This window comes from Oncorhynchus mykiss, chromosome 10 (genome assembly GCF_013265735.2).
Source record: "Oncorhynchus mykiss isolate Arlee chromosome 10, USDA_OmykA_1.1, whole genome shotgun sequence".
Lineage (NCBI taxonomy): Eukaryota > Metazoa > Chordata > Actinopteri > Salmoniformes > Salmonidae > Oncorhynchus > Oncorhynchus mykiss.
Genome location: NC_048574.1, coordinates 79785767 through 79809519, shown reverse-complemented (window position 1 = coordinate 79809519; position 23753 = coordinate 79785767). Strand labels below are relative to the sequence as shown.

The window sequence follows — 23753 nt, the reverse complement described above, 5'->3', positions numbered from 1 at the left end:
GCAGGTAGTTTGCCCCCGGTGATGCGTTGTGCGGACCTCACTACCCTCTGGAGAGCCTTACGGTTGAGGGCGGTGCAGTTGCCATACCAGGCGGTGATACAGCCCGTCAGGATGCTCTCGATTGTGCATCTGTAGAAGTTTGTGAGTGCTTTTGGTGACAAGCCGAATTTCTTCAGCCTCCTGAGGTTGAAGAGGCGCTGCTGCGCCTTCTTCACGATGCTGTCTGTGTGAGTGGACCAATTCAGTTTGTCTGTGATGTGTATGCCGAGGAACTTAAAACTTGCTACCCTCTCCACTACTGTTCCATCTATGTGGATAGGGGGGTGTTCCCTCTGCTGTTTCCTGAAGTCCACAATCATCTCCTTAGTTTTGTTGACGTTGAGTGTGAGGTTATTTTCCTGACACCACACTCCGAGGGCCCTCACCTCCTCCCTGTAGGCCGTCTCGTCGTTGTTGGTAATCAAGCCTACCACTGTTGTGTCGTCCGCAAACTTGATGATTGAGTTGGAGGCGTGCGTGGCCACGCAGTCGTGGGTGAACAGGGAGTACAGGAGCGGGCTCAGAACGCACCCTTGTGGGGCCCCAGTGTTGAGGATCAGCGGGGAGGAGATGTTGTTGCCTACCCTCACCACCTGGAGGCGGCCCGTCAGGAAGTCCAGTACCCAGTTGCACAGGGCGGGGTCGAGACCCAGGGTCTCGAGCTTGATGACAAGCTTGGAGGGTACTATGGTGTTGAATGCCGAGCTGTAGTCGATGAACAGCATTCTCACATAGGTATTCCTCTTGTCCAGATGGGTTAGGGCAGTGTGCAGTGTGGTTGTGGACTCTGTCTCTCTACTCTGTCTCTCTACTCTGTCTCTCTCTATTCTGTCTCTCTCTACTCTGTCTCTCTACCAGGTCGCTCTACTCTCTCTCTCTACCAGGTCTCTCTACTCTGTCTCTCTACTCTGTCTCTCTCTATTCTGTCTCTCTCTACTCTGTCTCTCTACCAGGTCTCTCTACTCTCTCTCTCTACTCTGTCTCTCTACTCTGTCTCTCTACTCTGTCTCTCTCTATTCTGTCTCTCTCTACTCTGTCTCTCTACCAGGTCTCTCTACTCTCTCTCTCTACTCTGTCTCTCTACTATGTCTCTCTACTCTCTCTCTGTCTACTCTGTCTCTCTCTACTCTACTCTGTCTCTTTCTACCAGGTCTCTCTACTCTCTCTCTCTCTACTCTACTCTGTCTCTCTCTACTCTCTCTCTCTACTCTGTCTCTCTCTAATGTGTCTCTCTCTACCCCGTCTCTCTCTACCCCGTCTCTCTCTCTCTACTCTGTCTCTGTCTGACCTCCCCCCGACCCCCACTCCTCTCCCACTCTTTTATTTTTGTTGTTGTTATGAACTCACCAAAGTAGCGAGTTCATACTTTGTTACACTTTTTCTGTGTGTATCGTATCAGTATCTAATAGGCAGAAGGAAGCTGAAGGTTTGGGCACAGAAGAAAGCCATCAAACATAGTTGATGTGAAGTGCTTTAGGGGCTGGAGTTTCTCTCCCTCCCCACCCACCATCACTTCTAGAATACACTGCACTGAGACACACACACACACACACACACACAGACACACCGCCCACAGACAAAAAGGCTATTTGATTTGGCCAAGAGAACGAGAGGTAATGACAATAACAACCACCAAGGCAAGAAATGGTTTACAGCAGGGTTTTAATACAGTCTTATAGTGTCTGGAGACCTCCACAGATACAGTCTTATAGTGGAGACCTCCACTGATACAGTCTTATAGTGGAGACCTCCACTGATACAGTCTTATAGTGGAGACCTCCACTGATACAGTCTCATAATGGAGACCTCCACTGATACAGTCATATAGTGGAGACCTCCACTGATACAGGCTTATAGTGGAGACCTCCACTGATACAGCCTTATAGTGTCTGGAGACCTCCACTGATACAGTCTTATAGTGGTTGGAGACCTCCACTGATACAGTCTTATAGTGGCCGGAGACCTCCACTGATACAGTCTTATAGTGGAGACCTCCACTGATACAGTCTTATAGTGGAGACCTCCACAGATACAGTCTTATAGTGGCCGGAGACCTCCACTGATACAGTCTTATAGTGGAGACCTCCACTGATACAGTCTTATAGTGGACGGAGACCTCCACTGATACAGTCTTATACTGGATACCTCCACTGATAGAGTCTTATAGTGGAGACCTCCACTGATACAGTCTTATAGTGGACGGAGACCTCCACTGATACAGTCTTATAGTGGAGACCTCCACTGATACAGTCTTATAGTGGAGACCTCCACTGATACAATCTTATAGTGGAGACATCCACTGATACAGTCTTATAGTGGAGACCTCCACTGATACAGTCTTATAGTGGAGACCTCCACTGATACAGTCTTATAGTGGAGACCTCCACTGATACAGTCATATAGTGGAGACCTCCACTGATACAGTCTTATAGTGGAGACCTCCACTGATACAGTCTTATAGTGGAGACCTCAACTGATACAGTCTTATAGTGGCTGGAGACCTCCACTGATACAGTCTTAAATTGGAGACCTCCACTGATACAGTCTTATAGTGGAGACCTCCACTGATACAGTCTTATAGTGGAGACCTCCACTGATACAGTCTTATAGTGGAGATCTCCACTGATACAGCCTGTGTGTGTGTGTCTGTGTGTATGTGTGTGTGTGCGTGTGTGTCTGTGTCTGTGTGTGTGTGTGTGTGTGTGTGTGTGTGTGTGTGTGTGTGTGTGTGTGTGTGTGTGTGTGTGTGTGTGTGTGTGTGTGTGTGTGTGTGTGTGTGTGTGTGTGTGTGTGTGTGTGTGTGTGTGTATGTGTGTGTGTGTGGCTTGATGACTCTTGGTTTAATCTTTGAGAGACATAATTTCCCCCCATGTTAACTTCATCGTTACAGGGAAACTCACTACAGGGAAACTCACTACAGGGAAAATCACTACAGGGAAACACACCCACACTGTAAGCAGAGCTATAGCTCAGCAGGATAGACTATGAGTATCACAAACCCACAGCCTCTGGTCTAATATACTGCACTATATAGGGAATAGGGTGCCATAGGGCTCTGGTCTAATATACTGCACTATATAGGGAATAGGGTGCCATAGGGCTCTGGTCTAAAGTAGTGCACTATATAGGGAATAGGGTGCCATAGGGCTCTGGTCTAAAGTAATGCACTATATAGGGAATAGGGCTCTGGTCTAAACTAGTGCACTACATAGGGAATAGGGCTCTGGTCTAAAGTAGTGCACTATATAGGGAATAGGGCTCTGGTCTAAACTAGTGCACTACATAGGGAATAGGGCTCTGGTCTAAAGTAGTGCACTACATAGGGAATATGGTGGCATAGGGCTCTGGTCTAAAGTAGTCCACTACATAGGGAATATGGTGCCATAGGGCTGTGGTCTAAAGTAGTGCACTATATAGGGAATAGGGCTCTGGTCTAAAGTAGTGTACTATATAGGGAATAGGGCTCTGGTCTAAAGTAGTGCACTACATAGGGAATATGGTGGCATTGGGCTCTGGTCTAAAGTAGTGCACTACATAGGGAATATGGTGCCCTTTGGAACACAGAGTGAAGAGGGGTAGTAAACCCTGGTTGAAGTGGCCCAAGTCAGGGAACTGTGGAGTTATGAGGTCGGGGTTCAACTTTCTGCTGAAGTTTGTTTTTCCTGAGCAGCTGACATCAGCTACACCCATCGTATTTCATGGGAGTCTGACTGGATAGACACAGTCTGGTAACACAGTCTGGTAACACAGTCTACAGGTCTGAATCTAACATCTAGGGGCTGTGTCTCTACAGGGATCCATTAGGAACACAGTCTACAGGTCTGAATCTAACATCTAGGGGCTGTGTCTCTACAGGGATCCATTAGGAACACAGTCTACAGGTCTGAATCTAACATCTAGGGGCTGTGTCTCTACAGGGATCCATTAGGAACACAGTCTACAGGTCTGAATCTAACATCTAGGGGCTGTGTCTCTACAGGGATCCATTAGTAACACAGTCTGGTAACACAGTCTGGTAACACAGTCTACAGGTCTGAATCTAACATCTAGGGGCTGTGTCTCTACAGGGATCCATTAGTAACACAGTCTGGTAACACAGTCTGGTAACACAGTCTACAGGTCTGAATCTAACATCTAGGGGCTGTGTCTCTACAGGGATCCATTAGGAACACAGTCTACAGGTCTGAATCTAACATCTAGGGGCTGTGTCTCTACAGGGATCCATTAGGAACACAGTCTACAGGTCTGAATCTAACATCCAGGGGCTGTGTCTCTACAGGGATCCATTAGGAACACAGTCTGATAACACAGCCTGGTAACACAGTCTAAAGGTCTGAATCTAACATCTAGGGGCTGTGTCTCTACAGGGATCCATTAGGAACACAGTCTGGTAACACAGTCTGGTAACACAGTCTACAGGTCTGAATCTAACGTCATTTAGGCTGACCAGTCCAATGACCATCAGTGTCCTGTATCGTAGACAAGGTTCTCTATCATTTAACTCACTCGCTGAGCCATAAAAAAAAAAATATATATTTTTTTTTTTAACTAGGCAAGTCAGTTAAGAACAAATTCTTATTTACAATGACGGCCTACCCCAGCCAAATGACTCTGGGACAATTGTGCGTCGCCCTGTGGAACTCCCAATCACAGCCGGTTGTGATACAGCCTGGAATCGAACCAGGATCTGTAGTGACACCTCTAGCACTGAGATGCAGTGCCTTAGACCGCTGAGCCACTTCGGGAGCCCAAAAATAAGTGTCTCTAGAAGGTTTCCTGAGCTGTCTTGTCATAGCCTGAGTCTCTTCAACCTATGTCACAAATGGCACCATATTCCCTAGAGGCCCATTTAGGATATCATTACATTTAGCTCACTCACCCATGAAGAGGTGTCTCTAGAAGCAGCCGTTAGCCGTCTCTCTCTCTGCTCTGTTTTGCGAAGACTTCGCCCCCCGACCTCCAGAGACTGGCCAGCCTGCCAGTAGACTGAGTCCCTACGAGGAGGCAGAGGTCTGCATGCTGGCGTGGAGAACTCAGAATTCGAATTGTGATCGTTTGTAGTAGGCCCAATAGTAGGTCTGTGACTGTCGTCAAGATTCATCTTGTGAAAATGTTTCTCCATCAAATAATAGGATGTGTGGCGAACGGTTCAAATCTGCAGGTTTGGAAATCTATTTTTTTTTTTTTTAAATTTTTTTTAGTATGGGGTAGATTTAGATTTTCAAAATAAACACTGTTAGATTGTTGCCATAGCGCTTGTGTAGAGGAATAGAAGGGTTCTTTTGTTTTGGTTACCGGGCCATTGTGATGCTGCAATATATGGTTCTAAGATTGTGGTTCGGAATCTGGAATGGGTTGGTCTATTCTCAGGCATATTATTGGGTAACAATGCAGATACAGTCAGAATAACAATCATTATAATAATAATTGATTGTATTTCTATAGCACTGTTCATAAGAATCTCAAAGCACTTTAAACGCAAAAAAAAAACTAACAACCAGTACATGAGTAGTCTAACTATAGTTAGAACAACCAGTACATGAGTAGTCTAACTATAGTTAGAACAACCAGTACATGAATAGTCTAACTATAGTTAGAACAACCAGTACATCATCATGAATATCCTAACTGTAATTAGGTCAACCAATAGAGGCCAAGTCTAACTATAATTAGGTCAACCAATAGAGGCCAAGTCTAACTATAATTAGGTCAACCAATAGAGGCCAAGTCTTTGAGGTCATGCATCCTCTAAAAGATGTAGAGGGACATATCATGATCAGAGGAAGGTGGTCAGGAAGGTGGTTGATGAACAGTCTAGTGATGATCTTTGTAGAGGGCTACTCTGGGAATCAGCCTGAGTCTTATAGCTACTGGACGTGTCCTCCTTCCTTCTGAGTAGCACCCACTTGATGTCTCAGCGGCTCTGGGCACCAGAAAGTTCACCACACAGTTCAGAGTAGTAGCCAGTCGTCCTCACTACGAGCCCTCTACCTCAGCAGCTCTGGGCACCAGAAAGTTCACCACACACAGTTCAGACTAGTAGCCAGTCGTCCTCACTACGAGCCCTCTACCTCAGCAGCTCTGGGCACCAGAAAGTTCACCACACACAGTTCAGAGTAGTAGCCAGTCGTCCTCACTACGAGCCCTCTACCTCAGCAGCTCTGGGCACCAGAAAGTTCATCACACACAGTTCAGAGTAGTAGCCAGTCGTCCTCACTACGAGCCCTCTACCTCAGCAGCTCTGGGCACCAGAAAGTTCATCACACACAGTTCAGAGTAGTGGCCAGGCGTCCTCACTACGAGCCCTCTACCATTCCTCTCGTACTTCAGGTGACTCCTGAGTTTTCAAAAGACCAGGAACAGGCAGCCAAGGGTGACACAACAACAAAGTTGGTACAGATGCATCATTCAAACAAAAATAACGAGCCAGCTAGCAAGCTGCCAGTCCATCTGCAAATATTTAAAAACACAATTTAAAAACACTTACAAATAATTTAACATGTACATGAGCTCTGTGCTTAGGCTGCTAGGGCGCCATGGCAACTACACAACCAACATAGACAACTTTGTGTGTGTGTGTGTGTGTGTGTGTGTGTGTGCAGGCGCCAATCAATACCTAGTTTAGTAAACTAAATGGTTAACACAAAATGGGTGACTTATTACTGCTTGAGTAGGCTGTTTCATGTGTGAAAGCTAGCCAACATTAAATTATGCCTGTGTGGTGTAAAATTGCTAAACCCTAAATCCCTTTTCAATCCAACGCGTGGATGATTCCTATTTGCTCAAAGCCTCCCACATCCTCCGTTACTAGGAGACGATTACGAGGTGCATTGTGGGTATTGTATGTTTACAAACCCTTTCCCCAGAAGTGTAAACCCAGTTTATAGTTGTTTTAAAACTACATATCCCATAATGCAGTTCAGGACGCGTCCGCCTCTTCTAAACACATGACTTGAAGTACTCGGAGTTAGATAGACCGTAGCTCTGAAATTGCGTTTCATTTTTAAGATTTATTCCATCCATTTTCCGGTACGGTGCAAAAATGAAGTTCGGTTGTTTATTCGCGGTGTTGTGTCTCGCAGTCGGGGCGATTGCAGGAAAGTATTCTCGAGAAATGAACGATCAGAAACCGTCCGTGGACGGTAAGAGCACGGTGGAATTTAGGATAGCTAAACTCAACCAGGTGTGGGAGAAAGCGACCAGGGTAAGAAGTCAAGTCATGCTATTATTATAGTTTAGCTTTGTTTTACTTAAATATTAAGACAGTCGAGAGTGAATTGTCTTCGTTATCTGGTCCTAGTGGAGTCCAAAAGTTAGATAACGTTTTGTCTACACTTCCTTGGTCTGTCCAACATTTTGTTTAGCTAATTTAGCTAGCTAACAGTTACCTTAGCTGATTCAGCTACCTATGCCAATCAAGTAACGTTGAAGTAGTTAGAGATGGCTGAGGTCTGATTGTACCCGGGTACTTTAAGGAACCGATTTCTCTCACAGACAGACGATACACACACTACACTTCATTAGTTCCAGTCTGATTTGATTTACTGCCTATCCCTCTCTCCCTTTTCCCTCCTCCATCCTCTCTCCCTTTCCCTCCTCCATCCTCTCTCCCTTTCCCTCCTCCATCCTCTCTCCCTTTCCCTCCTCCATCCTCTCTCCCTTTCCCTCCTCCATCCTCTCTCCTCCATCTTCTCTCCCTTTCCCTCCTCCATCCTCTCTACCTTTCCCTCCTCCATCCTCTCTACCTTTCCATCCTCTCTCCTCCATCCCTTTCCCTTCTCCATCCTCTCTCCCTTTCCCTCCTCCATCCTCTCTCCCTTTCCCTCCTCCATCCTCTCTCCTCCATCTTCTCTCCATTTCCCTCCTCCATCCTCTCTACCTTTCCCTCTTCCATCCTCTCTACCTTTCCATCCTCTCTCCTCCATCCTCTCTCCCTTTCCCTCCTCCATCCTCTCTACCTTTCCCTCCTCCATCCTCTCTACCTTTCCCTCCTCCATCCTCTCTACCTTTCCCTCCTCCATCCTCTCTCCCTGTCCCTCCTCCATCCTCTCTACCTTTCCCTCCTCCATCCTCTCTCCTCCATCCTCTCTACCTTTCCCTCCTCCATCCTCTCTACCTTTCCCTCCTCCATCCTCTCTCCCTGTCCCTCCTCCATCCTCTCTACCTTTCCCTCCTCCATCCTCTTTCCCTCCTCCATCCTCATTCCCTCCTCCATCCTCTCTCCCTTTCCCTCCTCCATCCTCTCTCCCTTTCCCTCCTCCATCCTCTTTCCCTCCTCCATCCTCTTTCCCTCCTCCATCCTCTCTCCCTGTCCCTCCTCCATCCTCTCTCCCTGTCCCTCCTCCATCCTCTCTACCTTTCCCTCCTCCATCCTCTTTCCCTCCTCCATCCCTCTCTCCCATTCCCTCCTCCATCCTCTCTCCCTTTCTTTTCCATCCACCCCTCTCTCTCTCATCATCCCGCTGTCTCTAGATGCAGTTGCCCCCAGTGCTCCAGTCTAACACCAGTCTCTCTCTTTCGCTCCATCCATCCCTCTCTCCTTCCTTCCTCTAGATGCAGTTGCCCCCAGTGCGTCAGGCAGAGCTCCACAGTGATCTGAAGATCCAGGAGAAAGATGAATTACAGTGGAAGAAGTCTAAGGCAGAAGGGATGGATGAGAATGGAGAGAGAGAGGCCAAGCTACGACGTGGCTTCAACGGTGAGAGAGAGGGATGGATGGAGGGGAGAGAAACTAGAAGGGAGGATGGTTTTAAATAACTACTTAAACTACCTACCTGACTGATGGAGAGAGAGAGAAGGACTAGAAGGGAAGAGTGGTGTAAATAACACTACTTGGTGTAAATAACACTACTTGGTGTAAATAACACTACTTGGTGTAAATAACACCACTTAAACTAGAGCTTTATAAACAGTAGATTGTCTAGAGAGAGACAGGGCTGCTTTATAAACAGTTGGTTTTCTAGAGAGAGACAGAGAGCTGCTTTATAAACAGTAGATTGTCTAGAGAGAGACAGGGCTGCTTTATAAACAGTTGGTTTTCTAGAGAGACAGAGCTGCTTTATAAACAGTTGGTTTTCTAGAGAGAGACAGAGCTGCTTTATAAACAGTTGGTTTTCTAGAGAGAGACAGAGCTGCTTTATAAACAGTAGATTATCTAGAGACAGAGCTGCTTTAAAAACAGTTGGTTTTCTAGAGAGAGCAGAGCTGCTTTATAAACAGTAGATTATCTAGAGAGAGATAGGGCTGCTTTATAAACAGTTGGTTTTCTAGAGAGAGACAGAGCTGCTTTATAAACAGTAGATTTTCTAGAGAGACAGAGCTGCTTTATAAACAGTAGATTTTCTAGAGAGACAGAGCTGCTTTATAAACAGTTGGTTTTCTAGAGAGACAGAGCTGCTTTATAAACAGTTGGTTTTCTAGAGAGACAGAGCTGCTTTATAAACAGTAGATTTTCTAGAGAGACAGAGCTGCTTTATAAACAGTTGGTTTTCTAGAGAGAGATAGGGCTGCTTTATAAACAGTTGGTTTTCTAGAGAGAGATAGGGCTGCTTTATAAACAGGTGGTTTTCTAGAGAGAGACAGAGCTGCTTTATAAACAGTTGGTTTTCTAGAGAGAGACAGAGCTGCTTTATAAACAATTGGTTTTCTAGAGAGAGACAGAGCTGCTTTATAAACAATTGGTTTTCTAGAGAGAGATAGGGCTGCTTTATAAACAGTTGGTTTTCTAGAGAGAGATAGGGCTGCTTTATAAACAGTTGGTTTTCTAGAGAGAGACAGAGCTGCTTTATAAACAGTTGGTTTTCTAGAGAGAGACAGGGCTGCTTTATAAACAATTGGTTTTCTAGAGAGAGACAGAGCTGCTTTATAAACAGTTGGTTTTCTAGAGAGAGACAGAGCTGCTTTATAAACAGTAGATTTTCTAGAGAGAGACAGAGCTGCTTTATAAACAGTTGGTTTTCTAGAGAGACAGAGCTGCTTTATAAACAGTTGGTTTTCTAGAGAGAGACAGAGCTGCTTTATAAACAGTAGATTTTCTAGAGAGACAGAGCTGCTTTATAAACAGTTGGTTTTCTAGAGAGACAGAGCTGCTTTATAAACAGTTGGTTTTCTAGAGAGAGATAGGGCTGCTTTATAAACAATTGGTTTTCTAGAGAGAGATAGGGCTGCTTTATAAACAGTTGGTTTTCTAGAGAGAGATAGGGCTGCTTTATAAACAGTTGGTTTTCTAGAGAGAGACAGAGCTGCTTTATAAACAGTTGGTTTTCTAGAGAGAGACAGGGCTGCTTTATAAACAATTGGTTTTCTAGAGAGAGACAGAGCTGCTTTATAAACAGTTGGTTTTCTAGAGAGAGAGAGACAGAGCTGCTTTAAAAAATCGGAAAGGGCCTTGGGGAAGGTGAAGGTGTTTGGCTTGTTATAATGTCTCAGGGGTGTGAAGGCCTTGGGGAAGGTGTGTGGCTTGTTATAATGTGGTGGGGGTGTGAAGGCCTTGGGGAAGGTGTGTGGCTTGTTATAATGTCTCAGGGGTGTGAAGGCCTTGGGGAAGGTGTGTGGCTTGTTATAATGTGGTGGGGGTGTGAAGGCCTTGGGGAAGGTGTGTGGCTTGTTATAATGTCTCAGGGGTGTGAAGGCCTTGGGGAAGGTGTGTGGCTTGTTATAATGTCTCAGGGGTGTGAAGGCATTGGGGAAGGTGTGTGGCTTGTTATAATGTCTCAGGGGTGTGAAGGCCTTGGGGAAGGTGTGTGGCTTGTTATAATGTCTCAGGGGTGTGAAGGCCTTGGGGAAGGTGTGTGACTTGTTATAATGTCTCAGGGGTGTGAAGGCCTTGGGGAAGGTGTGTGGCTTGTTATAATGTCTCAGGGGTGTGAAGGCCTTGGGGAAGGTGTGTGGCTTGTTATAATGTCTCAGGGGTGTGAAGGCCTTGGGGAAGGTGTGTGGTTTGTTATAATGTCTCAGGGGTGTGAGGGCCTTGGGGAAGGTGTGTGGCTTGTTATAATGTCTCAGGGGTGTGAGGGCCTTGGGGAAGGTGTGTGGCTTGTTATAATGTCTCAGGGGTGTGAAGGCATTGGGGAAGGTGTGTGGCTTGTTATAATGTCTCAGGGGTGTGAAGGCCTTGGGGAAGGTGTGTGGCTTGTTATAATGTCTCAGGGGTGTGAAGGCCTTGGGGAAGGTGTGTGACTTGTTATAATGTCTCAGGGGTGTGAAGGCCTTGGGGAAGGTGTGTGGCTTGTTATAATGTCTCAGGGGTGTGAAGGCCTTGGGGAAGGTGTGTGGCTTGTTATAATGTCTCAGGGGTGTGAAGGCCTTGGGGAAGGTGTGTGGTTTGTTATAATGTCTCAGGGGTGTGAGGGCCTTGGGGAAGGTGTGTGGCTTGTTATAATGTCTCAGGGGTGTGAGGGCCTTGGGGAAGGTGTGTGGCTTGTTATAATGTCTCGGGTGTGAAGGCCTTGGGGAAGGTGTGTGGCTTGTTATAATGTCTCAGGGGTGTGAAGGCCTTGGAAGGTGTGTGGCTTGTTATAATGTCTCAGGGGTGTGAAGGCCTTGGAAGGTGTGTGGCTTGTTATAATGTCTCAGGGGTGTGAAGGCCTTGGGGAAGGTGTGTGGCTTGTTATAATGTCTCGGGTGTGAAGGCCTTGGGGAAGGTGTGTGGCTTGTTATAATGTCTCAGGGGTGTGAAGGCCTTGGAAGGTGTGTGGCTTGTTATAATGTCTCAGGGGTGTGAAGGCCTTGGAAGGTGTGTGGCTTGTTATAATGTCTCAGGGGTGTGAAGGCCTTGGGGAAGGTGTGTGGCTTGTTATAATGTCTCGGGTGTGAAGGCCTTGGGGAAGGTGTGTGGCTTGTTATAATGTGGTGGGGGTGTGAAGGCCTTGGGGAAGGTGTGTGGCTTGTTATAATGTGGTGGGGGTGTGAAGGCCTTGGGGAAGGTGTGTGGCTTGTTATAATGAGGTGGGGGTGTGAAGGCCTTGGGGAAGGTGTGTGGCTTGTTATAATGTGGTGGGGGTGTGAAGGCCTTGGGGAAGGTGTGTGGCTTGTTATAATGAGGTGGGGGTGTGAAGGCCTTGGGGAAGGTGTGTGGCTTGTTATAATGAGGTGGGGGTGTGAAGGCCTTGGGGAAGGTGTGTGGCTTGTTATAATGTGGTGGGGGTGTGAAGGCCTTGGGGAAGGTGTGTGGCTTGTTATGATGTCTTGGGTGTGTGAAGGGCCTTGGGGAAGGTGTGTGGCTTGTTATAATGTGGGGGGTGTGAAGGCCTTGGGGAAGGTTTGTGGCTTGTTATGATGTCTTGGGTGTGCGAAGGGCCTTGGGGAAGGTGTGTGGCTTGTTATAATGTCTCAGGGGTGTGAAGGCCTTGGGGAAGGTGTGTGGCTTGTTATAATGAGGTGGGGGTGTGAAGGCCTTGGGGAAGGTGTGTGGCTTGTTATAATGTCTTGGGGGTGTGAAGGCCTTGGGGAAGGTGTGTGGCTTGTTATAATGTGGTGGGGGTGTGAAGGCCTTGGGGAAGGTGTGTGGCTTGTTATGATGTCTTGGGTGTGTGAAGGGCCTTGGGGAAGGTGTGTGGCTTGTTATAATGTGGGGGGTGTGAAGGCCTTGGGGAAGGTTTGTGGCTTGTTATGATGTCTTGGGTGTGCGAAGGGCCTTGGGGAAGGTGTGTGGCTTGTTATAATGTCGCTGGGGTGTGAAGGCCTTGGGGAAGGTGTGTGGCTTGTTATAATGTCTCAGGGGTGTGAAGGCCTTGGGGAAGGTGTGTGACTTGTTATAATGTCTCAGGGGTGTGAAGGCCTTGGGGAAGGTGTGTGGCTTGTTATAATGTCTCAGGGGTGTGAAGGCCTTGGGGAAGGTGTGTGACTTGTTATAATGTCTCAGGGGTGTGAAGGCCTTGGGGAAGGTGTGTGGCTTGTTATAATGTCTCAGGGGTGTGAAGGCATTGGGGAAGGTGTGTGGCTTGTTATAATGTCTCAGGGGTGTGAAGGCCTTGGGGAAGGTGTGTGGCTTGTTATAATGTATCAGGGGTGTGAAGGCCTTGGGGAAGGTGTGTGACTTGTTATAATGTCTCAGGGGTGTGAAGGCCTTGGGGAAGGTGTGTGGCTTGTTATAATGTCTCAGGGGTGTGAAGGCCTTGGGGAAGGTGTGTGGCTTGTTATAATGTCTCAGGGGTGTGAAGGCCTTGGGGAAGGTGTGTGGTTTGTTATAATGTCTCAGGGGTGTGAGGGCCTTGGGGAAGGTGTGTGGCTTGTTATAATGTCTCAGGGGTGTGAGGGCCTTGGGGAAGGTGTGTGGCTTGTTATAATGTCTCAGGGGTGTGAAGGCATTGGGGAAGGTGTGTGGCTTGTTATAATGTCTCAGGGGTGTGAAGGCCTTGGGGAAGGTGTGTGGCTTGTTATAATGTCTCAGGGGTGTGAAGGCCTTGGGGAAGGTGTGTGACTTGTTATAATGTCTCAGGGGTGTGAAGGCCTTGGGGAAGGTGTGTGGCTTGTTATAATGTCTCAGGGGTGTGAAGGCCTTGGGGAAGGTGTGTGGCTTGTTATAATGTCTCAGGGGTGTGAAGGCCTTGGGGAAGGTGTGTGGTTTGTTATAATGTCTCAGGGGTGTGAGGGCCTTGGGGAAGGTGTGTGGCTTGTTATAATGTCTCAGGGGTGTGAGGGCCTTGGGGAAGGTGTGTGGCTTGTTATAATGTCTCGGGTGTGAAGGCCTTGGGGAAGGTGTGTGGCTTGTTATAATGTCTCAGGGGTGTGAAGGCCTTGGAAGGTGTGTGGCTTGTTATAATGTCTCAGGGGTGTGAAGGCCTTGGAAGGTGTGTGGCTTGTTATAATGTCTCAGGGGTGTGAAGGCCTTGGGGAAGGTGTGTGGCTTGTTATAATGTCTCGGGTGTGAAGGCCTTGGGGAAGGTGTGTGGCTTGTTATAATGTCTCAGGGGTGTGAAGGCCTTGGAAGGTGTGTGGCTTGTTATAATGTCTCAGGGGTGTGAAGGCCTTGGAAGGTGTGTGGCTTGTTATAATGTCTCAGGGGTGTGAAGGCCTTGGGGAAGGTGTGTGGCTTGTTATAATGTCTCGGGTGTGAAGGCCTTGGGGAAGGTGTGTGGCTTGTTATAATGTGGTGGGGGTGTGAAGGCCTTGGGGAAGGTGTGTGGCTTGTTATAATGTGGTGGGGGTGTGAAGGCCTTGGGGAAGGTGTGTGGCTTGTTATAATGAGGTGGGGGTGTGAAGGCCTTGGGGAAGGTGTGTGGCTTGTTATAATGTCTCAGGGGTGTGAAGGCCTTGGGGAAGGTGTGTGGCTTGTTATAATGAGGTGGGGGTGTGAAGGCCTTGGGGAAGGTGTGTGGCTTGTTATAATGTGGTGGGGGTGTGAAGGCCTTGGGGAAGGTGTGTGGCTTGTTATAATGTGGTGGGGGTGTGAAGGCCTTGGGGAAGGTGTGTGGCTTGTAATGAGGTGGGGGTGTGAAGGCCTTGGGGAAGGTGTGTGGCTTGTTATAATGTGGTGGGGGTGTGAAGGCCTTGGGGAAGGTGTGTGGCTTGTTATAATGTCTCAGGGGTGTGAAGGCCTTGGGGAAGGTGTGTGGCTTGTTATAATGAGGTGGGGGTGTGAAGGCCTTGGGGAAGGTGTGTGGCTTGTTATAATGTCTTGGGGGTGTGAAGGCCTTGGGGAAGGTGTGTGGCTTGTTATAATGTCGCTGGGGGTGTGAAGGCCTTGGGGAAGGTGTGTGGCTTGTTATGATGTCTTGGGTGTGTGAAGGGCCTTGGGGTAGGTGTGTGGCTTGTTATAATGTGGGGGGTGTGAAGGCCTTGGGGAAGGTTTGTGGCTTGTTATGATGTCTTGGGTGTGCGAAGGGCCTTGGGGAAGGTGTGTGGCTTGTTATAATGTCTCAGGGGTGTGAAGGCCTTGGGGAAGGTGAAGGTGTGTGGCTTGTTATAATGTCTCAGGGGTGTGAAGGCCTTGGGGAAGGTGTGTGGCTTGTTATAATGTCTCAGGGGTGTGAAGGCCTTGGGGAAGGTGTGTGGCTTGTTATAATGTCTCAGGGGTGTGAAGGGCCTTGGGGAAGGTGTGTGGCTTGTTATAATGTCTCAGGGGTGTGAAGGGCCTTGGGGAAGGTGTGTGGCTTGTTATAATGTCTCAGGGGTGTGAAGGCCTTGGGGAAGGTGTGTGGCTTGTTATAATGTCTCAGGGGTGTGAAGGGCCTTGAGGAAGGTGTGTGGCTTGTTATAATGTCTCAGGGGTGTGAAGGGCCTTAGGGAAGGTGTGTGGGTTGTTATAATGTCTCAGGGGTGTGAAGGGCCTTGGGGAAGGTGTGAGTTGGGCCTAAGAACAGCCCTTAGCCGTGGTATATTCTCCATCTACCACACCCCCTCGAGCATTATTGCTTAAATATTACATATTTTTTTTATAACTAAACCAAGATGGACCACAGCCTGTCATTTCCAATGGGGGGGTGGCACTAATCATAGTGGGCAGAGCCAAGCACGAGCTAGCGAGATCCTATTGGGCTCTTTCTAGCATGTATTTGCATATTTGTGTTAGGGAACGCCTACTCTGAAGTGCATGTGTGCAATAACTAAATTCAACCCTTAAGTAACTCCTTTATAAAAAAACTATTTTACTTAAAAAAAAATAACAGATTATAACAGATTGTAATTTGGGGGAACAGAGAACTGTATCGAGATCAAATGTTTAATCGATGAGATAATGAGCAGAACGTCGTCCAAAATCCTCCCATCTCCACCTTCCCCCACCGCCGGCCACTGGGCTTCCTCTCATCACCATATTTGGTAGTGAGTGGAAACGCCAACCGGATGCCATTTTGTGTCTTCCCCTCCACCCCAGTGATCCTGGCTAAGTATGGGATAGTATGGTTAACTGGCGTCCATTTTGTGTCTTCCCCTCCACCCCAGTGATCCTGGCTAAGTATGGGATAGTATGGTTTACTGGCGTCCATTTTGTGTCTTCTCCTCCACCCCAGTGATCCTGGCTAAGTATGGGATAGTATGGTTAACTGGCGTCCATTTTGTGTCTTCCCCTCCACCCCAGTGATCCTGGCTAAGTATGGGATAGTATGGTTAACTGGTGTCCATTTTGTGTCTCCCCTCCACCCCAGTGATCCTGGCTAAGTATGGGATAGTATGGTTAACTGGCGTCCATTTTGTGTCTCCCCCCACCCCAGTGATCCTGGCTAAGTATGGGATAGTATGGTTAACTGGCGTCCATTTTGTGTCTCCCCTCCACCCCAGTGATCCTGGCTAAGTATGGGATAGTATGGTTAACTGGCGTCCATTTTGTGTCTCCCCCCACCCCAGTGATCCTGGCTAAGTATGGGATAGTTTGGTTAACTGGCGTCCATTTTGTGTCTCCCCTCACCCCAGTGATCCTGGCTAAGTATGGGATAGTATGGTTAACTGGCGTCCATTTTGTGTCTCCCCTCCACCCCAGTGATCCTGGCTAAGTATGGGATAGTATGGTTAACTGGCGTCCATTTTGTGTCTCCCCTCCACCCCAGTGATCCTGGCTAAGTATGGGATAGTATGGTTAACTGGCATCCATTTTGTGTCTTCCCCTCCACCCCAGTGATCCTGGCTAAGTATGGGATAGTACGGTTAACTGGCGTCCATTTTGTGTCTCCCCTCCACCCCAGTGATCCTGGCTAAGTATGGGATAGTATGGTTAACTGGCATCCATTTTGTGTCTTCCCCTCCACACCAGTGATCCTGGCTAAGTATGGGATGGATGGGAAGAAGGACACCAGACCTCTAGAGTCTAACAACCTGAAGGACCATGACATCAGAGAAGGAGACATGTTTGATGACCCCAGACTGGACAAACTGTGGAATAAGGTGAGAGAGGGGGGTGGGAGGGAGGGAGGAGGGAGGGAGGGGTGGGGTGAGGTGAGGAGGAGGGTCGGACGGGGTGGGAGGGACGGGGTGGGGGGAGGAATAGGAGGGACGCGGTGGGGGGAGGAGGAGGGGTGGGGGGGAGGAGGAGGGTCGGACGGGGTGGGAGGAGGAGGGACGGGGTGGGGGGAGGAGGAGGGAGGGAGGGAGGGGTGGGGGGAGGGCACTTGTTCTCTTCTCTTACCAGTCATTTCCTTTCAAATCAGTGATCAGAAATATGGTAATAACTCCCCCTAGGCCACGCCTCCACCAACCCAATGGCTTTAGATTAGTGGGAAGTAGTGAACGAGTGAACACTTCAGGAGAACCCAGTTCTCACCGCCAGTTTCAGTATAACAGCGTCCATTTTGGGGATGAAGGTGCTCAGTTTCTCTCCCTCTATGGCTTTCACCCCAGTTTACAACCCAAGAAGCCATTTTGGGGCAACTTGTCCTCAGTTTCTCTTCCTCTATGGCTTTCACCCCAGTTTACAACCCAAGAAGCCATTTTGGGGCAACTTGTCCTCAGTTTCTCTTCCTCTATGGCTTTCACCCCAGTTTACAACCCAAAGAAGTCATTTTGGGGCAACTTGCCCTCAGTTTCTCTTCCTCTATGGATTTCACCCCAGTTTACAACCCAAGAAGCCATTTTGGGGCAACGTGTCCTCAGTTTCTCTCCCTCTATGGCTTTCACCCCAGTTTACAACCCAAGAAGCCATTTTGGGGCAACTTGTCCTCAGTTTCTCTTCCTCTATGGCTTTCACCCCAGTTTACAACCCTAGAAGCCATTTTGGGGCGACTTGTCCTCATTCTTCCTACTAACAGTGTAGTGGAAATGTGTTTCCCTACAGGCTAAGAGTTCTGGTAAGTTCTCAGAGGAGGAGATGCAGAGTCTGAAGAGGGAGTTTCAACACCACAAGGACAAGATCAGCGAGTACAACATCGTCATGGATACCGTCAGCCGCACGGAGGGTGAGAGGGCTTTTTACGCTCGTTCTTCTCTTTTGTCTGTCGTTCTGCCTCTCTCTCTCTCTCCTCTCTCTCTTCTCTTGTCCTCTCTCTCTCCTCCTCTCTCCTCTCTCTCCTCTCTCTCCTCTCTCTTCTCCTCTCTCTCCTCTCTCTCCCCTAGTGATTGTCAGTGTTACCCAGTGATGAACTGTCACTTGGTTTAGGTTGAATTATAATGTAGTTGTTTGACCGCTAGTGATTTTGTGAAATATTACTTTTGGTTTTGTTGACAGCTGTTTTATTGATGAAAGTTAGTAGTGGCAGTGATTGTGATGTGGTAGTTTTCTCCAGTAAGAGAGTAATTCACTCTGGATACCACTGTCTGCTAAACGACCTTCATGTATTTGTTATTGTCTCCCCGTCTGTCTTCTCTCCCTCCTCCAATCCCATCCTTCTCTCCCTCCTCCAATCCCATCCTTCTCTCCCTCCTCTAATCCCGTCTCTCCCTCCTCCATCTCCGCCTACCTCTCCCGCATCCCCTCCATCTCCCCCATCTCTCTCATCCCCTCCCTCTCCCCCATCTCTCTCCATCCCCTCCCTCTCCCCCATCTCTCTCCCCTCCCTCTCTCCATCCCCTCCCTCTCCCCATCTCTCTCCATCCCCTCCCTCTCCCCTCCCTCTCTCCATCCCCTCCCTCTCCCCTCCCTCTCTCCATCCCCTCCCTCTCTCCATCCCCTCCCTCTCTCCATCCCCTCCCTCTCTCCATCCCCTCCCTCTCCCCTCCCCCTCTCTCCATCCCCTCCCCCTCTCCCCATCCTCTCCCCCATCCCCTCCCTCTCCCCCATCCCCTCCCTCTCCCCCATCCCCTCCCTCTCCCCCATCCCCTCCCTCTCTCCATCCCCACCCTCTCCCCCATCTCTCTCCATCCCCTCCCTCTCTCCATCCCCACCCTCTCCCCCATCTCTCTCCATCCCCTACCTCTCTCCATCCCCTCCCTCTCCCCTCCCTCTCTCCATCCCCTCCCTCTCCCCTCCCTCTCTCCATCCCCTCCCTCTCCCCTCCCTCTCTCCATCCCCTCCCTCTCCCCCATCCCCTCCCTCTCTCATCCCCTCCCCCATCTCTCTCCATCCCCTCCCTCATCTCTCTCCATCCCCGCCCTCTCCCCCATCCCCTCCCTCTCTCCATCTCTCTCCATCCCCATCTCCACCCCCCCCCCCCCCCCCCCCCCCCCCCTCTATAGAGATCCATAAGAATGTGATCTCTCCATTAGAAGGGGAAGTTAAACAACATGTCCTGCATCAGAAACACACCGACCTGAAGGACAAGATGAGGTGTGTATTAACGCTGTGTGTGTGTGTGTTTTAATGGTTGTGTGTGTTTTAATGGTTGTGTGTGTTTTAATGGTTGTGTGTGTTTTAATGGTTGTGTGTGTTTTAATGGTTGTGTGTGTTTTAATGGTTGTGTGTGTTTTAATGGTTGTGTGTGTTTTAATGGTTGTGTGTGTTTTAATGGTTGTGTGTGTTTTAATGGTTGTGTGTGTTTTAATGGTTGTGTGTGTTTTAATGGTTGTGTGTGTTTTAATGGTTGTGTGTGTTTTAATGGTTGTGTGTGTTTTAATGGTTGTGTGTGTGTTTTAATGGTTGTGTGTGTGTGTGTGTGTGTTTTAATGGTTGTGTGTGTGTTTTTAAGGTTGTGTGTGTTTTAATGGTTGTGTGTGTGTGTGTGTGTTTTAATGGTTGTGTGTGTGTTTTTAAGGTTGTGTGTGTGTTTTAATGGTGTGTGTGTGTGTTTTAATGGTGTGTTTGTAGGGATCTGAACCAGGGCTTTGAACGCCTGAGGAAACTCAGCCACGAAGGCTTCAGCGAGGACAGCGGTGAGTGGTATACACACACACACACAGTTGAGTGTGACTAGTTGTGATGTCCCCCTCCCTCCTCTCCAGAGTTTAAAGAGCCCAGGGTGATAGAGCTGTGGGAGATGGCACAGAGAGCCAACCTGACTGGGGATGAACTGGACTCGCTCAAGGTGTGTGTGTGTGTTTTCTTTCCATATCTGTTTTAAAGTGATCACTTTTCACAGTCTGGATCATAATGTTCTGTCCGGTTTGGGTGTGTCTCTCCCTGTGTGTGTGTGTGTGTGTGAGATCAGGAGGAACTGAAGCACTTTGAGACCAAGGTAGAGAAGCACAGCCACTACCAGGTAACCAATCAATATCAATTATTAATCAATCCGTTTTTTTCCCTCATCGATCTACACACAATACCCGATAATGACATCACAATACCCCATAATGACATCACAATACCCCATAATGACATCACAATACCCCATAATGACATCACAATACCCCATAATGACATCACAATACCCCATAATGACATCACAACACCCCATAATGACATCACAATACCCCATAATGACATCACAATACCCCATAATGACATCACAACACCCCATAATGACATCACAATACCCCATAATGACATCACAACACCCCATAATGACATCACAACACCCCATAATGACATCACAATACCCCATAATGACATCACAATACCCCATAATGACATCACAATACCCCATAATGACATCACAATACCCCATAATGACATCACAACACCCCATAATGACATCACAATACCCCATAATGACATCACAATACCCCATAATGACAAAGCAAAAAAAACTAAAATATGACATTTACATAAGTATTCAGACCCTTTACTCAGTACTTTGTTGAAGCACCTTTGGCAGCGATTACAGCCTTGGGTGTGATGCTACAAGCTCGGTACACCTGTATTTGGGAGTTTCTCTCATTCTTCTCTGCAGATCTTCTCAGGCTCTGTCAGGTTGGATGGGGAGAATCGCTGCACAGCTATTTTCAGGTCTCTCCAGAGATGTTTGATCAGGTTCAAGTCCGGGCTCTGGCTGGGCCACTCAAGGACATTCAGAGACTTGTCCCGAAGCCACTCCTGCGTTGTCTTAGCTGTGTGCTTAGGGTTGATGTCCTGTTGGAAGGTGAACCTTCGCTCCAGTCTGAGGTCCTGAGCGCTCTGTAGCAGGTTTTCACCAAGGATCTCTCTGTACTTTTCTCCATTCATCTTTCCCTCGATCCTGACTAGTCTCCCAGTCCCTGCTGCTGAAAAACATCCCCATAGTATGATGCTGCCACCTCCATGCTTCACCGTAGGGATGTTGCCAGGTTTCCTCCAGACTTGTTGTTCATGGTCTGGGAATCTTTAGATGCCTTTTGGCAAACTCCAAGCAGGCTGTCATGTTCCTTTTACTGAGGAGTGGCTTCCGTCTGGCCACTCTACCATAAAGGCCTGGTTGGTGGAGTGCTGCAGAGATGGTTGTCCTTCTGGAAGGTTCTCCCATCTCCACAGAGGAACTCTAGAGCTCTGTCAGAGTGACCATCGCGTTCATGGTCACCTCCCTGACCAAGGCCCTTCTCCCCCGATTGGCTAGTTTGGCCGTGCAGCCAGGAAGAGTCTTGGTGGTTCCAAACTTCTTCCATTTCAGAATCGTGGGGACCCACAATGCAGCAGATATGTTTTGGTACCCTTCCCCAGATCTGTGCCTCGACACAATCCTGTCTCCGAGCTCTACGGACAATTCCTTCGACCTCAAGGCTTGGTTTTTGCTCTGACATGCACTGTCAACTGTGGGACCTTTATATAGACAGGTGTGTGCCTTTCCAAATCATGTCCAATCAATTGAATTTACCACAGGTGGACTCCAATCAAGTTGTAGAAACATCTCAAGGATGATCAATGGAAACAGGATGCACCTGAGCTCAATTTAGAGTCTCATAGTGAAGGGTTTGAATAAATAATGTATTTCTGGTTTTTATTTTGTTTACATTTGCAAAGATTTAGAAATTTGTTGTTACTCAATCAATTTTAGAATAAGGATGTAACGTAACAAAATGTGGAAAAGTGAAGTTCTTAAAATCTTCCTGAATACACTGTCTTTTATTCACCTCGCTTGATGTCCCAAATGGACCCTTACGCCCTTAAGGCACTTAGAGATCTGAGAGGGTTTGACAGGTGTAAACTATATGGTGCTTTCACCAAGCAAGTGCCTAGGGCGTAGGGTCCATTTGGGATAGGACCACTCACTTTCTCCTCCCTCCCTCTCTCTCCTCTCTGATTCTCTCTCTTCCCTCTCTCCTCCCCGATTCTCTCTCTTCCCTCTCTCCTCCCCGATTCTCTCTCTTCCCTCTCTCCTCCCCGATTCTCTCTCTTCCCTCTCTCCTCCCTGATTCTCTCTCTTCCCTCTCTCCTGCCTGATTCTCTCTCTTCCCTCTCTCCTCCCTGCTCTTCCCTCTCCCCCCTGCCTCTCTCTCCCTCTCCTCTCCTTCCTCCCTCCCCCTCTCAGGAACAGTTGGAGTTATCCCACCAGAAGCTGAGACATGTAGAAGCTCTAGGAGACAACGACCACATCCTGAGAAACCAGGAGAGATACAATAACCTGGCAGAGAAGACCAGAGAGATGGGATACAAGGTAGGAGAGATACAATAACCTGGCAGAGAAGACCAGGGAGATGGGATACAAGGTAGGAGAGATACAATAACCTGGCAGAGAAGACTAGAGAGATGGGATACAAGGTAGGAGAGATACAATAACCTGGCCGAGAAGACCAGGGAGATGGGATACAATAACCTGGCCGAGAAGACTAGAGACAGTAACCTGGCAGAGAAGACCAGAGAGACAATAACCTGGCAGAGAAGACTAGAGAGACCATAACCTGGCAGAGAAGACTAGAGAGACCATAACCTGGCAGAGAAGACTAGAGAGACCATAACCTGGCAGAGAAGACTAGAGAGACCATAACCTGGCAGAGAAGACTAGAGAGACCATAACCTGGCAGAGAAGACTAGAGAGATTTGTTGTAACGCCTCTCTCTCTCTCTTTCTCTCTCAGATGAAGAAGCACATGCAGGATTTAACCAGCAAGATCTCCCGTAAAGGACTGGACCGTAACGAACTGTAAGGGGTTACTCAGACGAGGCCCTGGAGGGGGGGGGACAGAAGGCCCTGGGGGGGGGACAGAAGGCCCTGGGGGGGGGACAGAAGGCCCTGGGGGGGGAGGGGACAGAAGGCCCTGGGGGGGGTGGGGACAGAAGGCCCTGGGGGGGAGGGGGGGGGGGGCAGAAGGCTGTGTGTTTTCAACATCGGGACTCGAAACAACAAATGAAGTCTTGCTTCGTGTTTTTCTTGCCACAGTGGTTCAGAGTGGCGATGCTGCTGTCATGACAACCCTACGATGAACTGCTAATCTGCCCGTCTATATATACACACACACACACACACACCACACACACACTTCCGTCCACATTGCTCTCTTGTAGACTACTTTTAATGAAATCAGTGTTTTTCCGCGTAAATCTCATTTGTGATCATGTTCCATTTGAATAATGATGAGCCTGCTTCTAATCTCAAATGGCACCCTATTCCCTACATAGTGCACTACGTTTGACCAGGGGCCCTATGGAAGTAGTGCACTGTGTCGGGAATAGGGTACCATTTGGGGTGGAGAACGTGTCTTTCAGTGCCACTACTTGTTTTGTGTAAATATGTGTATATATATCCCTACTGTAGGTACATCTGATTATGCCCGTGTACCAAATGTCACCCTATTCCCTACATAGTGCACTACTTTTAACCAGAGCCCCCTGTACGTTCTTGATCAAACGCCTAATAACTTTGATCAAGAGTTTTATTCTGAAAGTATTTGAGACGACCACATATTACCACCATCGAACCTTTTCTAGGGAAATAGCTGCGTCGCCGTAGTAACGCGCGGTATCAGTGGAGTTGACGACGACGTCGCCGTAGTAACGCGCGGTATCAGTGGAGTTGACGACGACGTCGCCGTAGTAACGCGCGGTATCAGTGGATTTGACGACGT

At 48.3% G+C, this 23753-nt stretch overlaps 1 protein-coding gene across 2 annotated transcripts; it reads left to right on the top strand.

Annotated features, from left to right (window-relative positions):
- The first annotated feature begins 6961 nt into the window (after positions 1–6961).
- LOC110531688 (alpha-2-macroglobulin receptor-associated protein) lies at positions 6962–22890 on the top strand. Of its 2 annotated transcripts, none has more exons than XM_036934138.1 (10): positions 6962–7243; positions 8593–8737; positions 16727–16857; positions 17744–17864; positions 19081–19171; positions 19649–19713; positions 19783–19865; positions 19989–20039; positions 22221–22346; positions 22767–22890. In XM_036934138.1, the coding sequence occupies exons 1-10, from the start codon at positions 7082–7084 to the stop codon at positions 22833–22835; spliced, it is 1044 nt and encodes a 347-aa protein (XP_036790033.1). In that variant the 5' UTR covers positions 6962–7081; the 3' UTR covers positions 22836–22890. The 2 variants fall into 2 exon arrangements, with proteins under 2 accessions (XP_036790033.1, XP_036790034.1); XM_036934139.1 differs by having other exon boundaries at positions 7105–7243; positions 8512–8737.
- The last annotated feature ends 863 nt before the right edge of the window (positions 22891–23753 follow it).

Coding starts and splice junctions, on each gene's coding strand:
- LOC110531688 (XM_036934138.1), top strand. CDS start 7,082: ATGAAGTTCGGTTGTTTATTCGCGGTGTTGTGTCTCGCAGTCGGGGCG. Junction 19,172..19,648: donor GACCTGAAGGACAAGATGAG/GTGTGTATTAAC, acceptor GTGTGTTTGTAG/GGATCTGAACCAGGGCTTTG. Junction 19,866..19,988: donor ATGAACTGGACTCGCTCAAG/GTGTGTGTGTGT, acceptor GTGTGAGATCAG/GAGGAACTGAAGCACTTTGA.